The following is a 3,057-nucleotide window of genomic DNA, read 5'->3' as shown; positions in this document are numbered from 1 at the left end:
CCTTACATAAAATAATGATTCGGATCTCGGAGACACTATTATAGATTCCGGTGAGAAAAACGGTATGTTAACTTCGGATACGGTCAGATATCCTTGAGCGTAATCTATTTTCGATGATGTTTGTTTAAAGAAATCATTTCCCAATATTCCGGATTGTGGAATCGGAAAGTCGCGAGATACTAAATGGAAAGATATCGGAATTCCAAGGAGATTTAAAGCGACTTCTCCGAGCGTATATACGGGATGATTATTTATACCATTTAATTTTAATATATTTGTATAGTTAATTTTTAGAGTTTTAGGTATAAAATTTTCCTTGATTATATTTGGTCCGGATCCCGTGTCTAATAGAAAGGTTATTTGCGATGGTATTTCGTTAATTTGGACCTGAACAGTAGGCACGCGACTATGTTTATCGAGGTTTACTGTTACGGGTCGTATGTCGATGGTTTGACGGCCTACTTGACTTCTTGAGATGTCGACGGGTGTGAAGTCTGTCCGGTCCCCCGTTGTGCACCCGACCCCGAGGGACCTGTGTAGTTTCCCTGATTATTTTCTTTTCGACGATTATTACTTGCGTTGCGTAACTGACAATTTTCAAGGAGATGGCCTTGTTCTTTACAATATCTGCAGAATGTATCGTTCTTCGTTGTCAGTTGTTGATTTATTTTAACACGACAATCCTTAGCGGAGTGTCCGAATTTATCGCAAAGTTGGCATGAAACTTTCGGTCTACTTTCCAAACTTCTTTCCTCGTTCTGTTTTTTCCAACAATTACTAGCCGAATGGCCAGGCCTTTCACACCATTGACAAGTAACCGTCGATTTATTAATTTGTTGTTGGGAAGTAGTTTGTCGGCATGATTTGGCGTCGTGGCCGGTTTTTGAACATAATTGACATATAGTAATTTTTTCTTGAATTACGTTTACTGACTGACGAGCGCGAGGATCGCGTTGGCGACATTTATCCGCACTGTGGCCGCGTTTTTTGCATATTTGGCAAATTAAAATCTCCGTTCCGTTATTCGTTTGAAAATCGTGCCCTTGTAAGGAAAATTGAACGAGCTTCCTACAACTACTTGCGGCATGTCCCTCTTTGAAACAGATCTGACAGATTTCCCGCACTTGATTAGTGTACGGTGATTGGCCTGTTTTAACGCCTTGGCCTTGGCGCAAATCTGTCATCTCTCGAAGCTCTCTTTCTATCCTTAGGGCGTCGGCGACAGTTTCTTGTACGTCTAAATCTCTAGCGATTCTTTGCTCTATTTCAGGCTTTAGCCCTCTAATAAAACACTTACACATGTCTTTTTCTACCGTTGTTTTTATATTTTGATTGGGTAAAATGTGACCGGAACTTCGATATGCTTCCAATATTTGTTTTCCAAGTAATTTAACTCTATTTGCGTAAGTGACGACATCCTCTTCATTCCTTTGATAAATACATCCTAGTTCTCCTTGTAACTGATATACATTTTTAGTGGGTCCATAAATTTTCTTTAAATAAGTAGTTAATTGCAATACAGTATCAAAATCTTCATCCCGAATTGTTCGACGCGCTTCTCCCACTATTCTAGTTCTTATAATTTTAGTAAATTGAGCCTCTGCTTCCTTAGGAAGCATAGCTTTCGCTTCCTCGCAACCCTCGATAAAATAATTTAGCGGAATGTTACTACCGTCAAAAAAGGGGACGGCGTCTACCGCGTATTTTAAGGTAGCAAAGGGGTTAGGTTGCGCCATGTTAAAAGAAAGTAAATTTTCGGGATCGCTTTCGATATCAAATTTTTCGATTTGATCTTTTATTGTTTCAGTAGTTATATCGGTGGAATCGTCGGAATCTGGCTCGGGCGATTCGGCTACTAAAGTATTTTCAGTTAAATCGAATTCTGAGGAAGGATCTTTTAACGAAAATTTTATTTGGCGAGATGTCGAAGTTGAAGGTACTAAAGGTGTGGATGTGTGAATTAATTCGGAATCAGATGGTTTAGATTTAGATTTGCGTGTTCTATGTGGTGTTGTTAATGCAGTTTTATATAGTTCTTCTATTTGATCTTTATCAGTTTGACCTCTTGTTCCTTTACTCATTACCGCTACCAGGAATCGCACATTTCTATCCCGGACGAGCCCCCAAATTTTATTTATGTTACGTCCAGACTCAAGGAAGGAAGAGTCGAAAGGAAGGACGTAACTAAATTTATCTTTTCGAACGACGGCAGACTATCCGTCTGTTCGACCCGAACGAACGTCTGGGCCCAAATAGGTCAACGACCGCAAGGGTCGCTCTTACTCTATTTAAAGGGCCGTTCGCTCGGTGGTCCCTTTTTGGCAAGAGAATTTAATCTCTTTTACGCAGGATGGGACCTTGTGCGATCCTGGTTTACGGGAATAAGTGGGAACGGGTTATTAATAAATGAAAATCATTTATTTTGAAATTTATAAATTTATTCCTAATATAAAGACGAAAGAATTTATATACATAATAATATTATTGACGGACTTAGTTGCTAATGAAGAGTGAATGTATGTGTATGTGTCGCGGGTGATACATTAGTACGGAGGTCTTCAATCGGGGCAGAAAGGGGTAAGAGTTATTGTTTAAATTTTAGGGTCCCGATTGGTGGTTACAATAATTTAAATGGTAATAGGTATATAAAATTAGTGTCCATGTGTGTGCGTGTAAGAGAGACTTCTAGGTTATATGAGTTCGGTAATTATGGCGGTGGAGGGGGGATAGGTTCGTAGGAGAAGGTGTGCAGGGACGGCTAAAGGATATCTTCGCCCGGGAACATACCAGGGGATGATGTTATTCCTATCGGTGGTCTCTAGAAATTCGCGTAAGGCCTCGTGGTCTACGGGGCCTGGACCAATCGTGAAAGCTTCCTCAGGGACTTCTCGTATCCCTGGGAGCTGGTTTATCAGCCAAGCTCTGAATTGCTCGTATGAGAGCTTGGCAGGCGATTCTGATTCCTCGGAATCGTCGTCGCTGATATCTACTACCTCAAACCCTTCCGGATGTTCCCTATTTACAGAGGACGTTGGGGATGAGGGAGGAGAATCTTCA

At 40.7% G+C, this 3,057-nt stretch overlaps 1 protein-coding gene across 1 annotated transcript; it reads right to left on the bottom strand.

Annotated features, from left to right (window-relative positions):
• Nucleotides 1–458: 458 nt before the first annotated feature.
• Nucleotides 459–2,572, bottom strand: LOC145949063 (uncharacterized). Its single transcript, XM_083058770.1, has one exon. It carries the CDS (start codon nucleotides 2,079–2,081, stop codon nucleotides 459–461), a length of 1,623 nt encoding a protein of 540 aa, XP_082914896.1. The 5' UTR covers nucleotides 2,082–2,572.
• Nucleotides 2,573–3,057: the final 485 nt, after the last annotated feature.

Source organism: Prenolepis imparis, unplaced genomic scaffold (assembly GCF_030444845.1).
Source record: "Prenolepis imparis isolate NDT839.2.m4 unplaced genomic scaffold, iyPreImpa1.0 SCAF_2, whole genome shotgun sequence".
Lineage (NCBI taxonomy): Eukaryota > Metazoa > Arthropoda > Insecta > Hymenoptera > Formicidae > Prenolepis > Prenolepis imparis.
The sequence above is the reverse complement of the archived record's forward strand: the minus strand, read 5'-3'. Positions and strand labels throughout refer to the sequence as shown.

Bases quoted from the DNA above. Each gene is read 5' to 3' on its own strand.
- LOC145949063 (XM_083058770.1), bottom strand. From the start codon at position 2,081: ATGAGTAAAGGAACAAGAGGTCAAACTGATAAAGATCAAATAGAAGAA.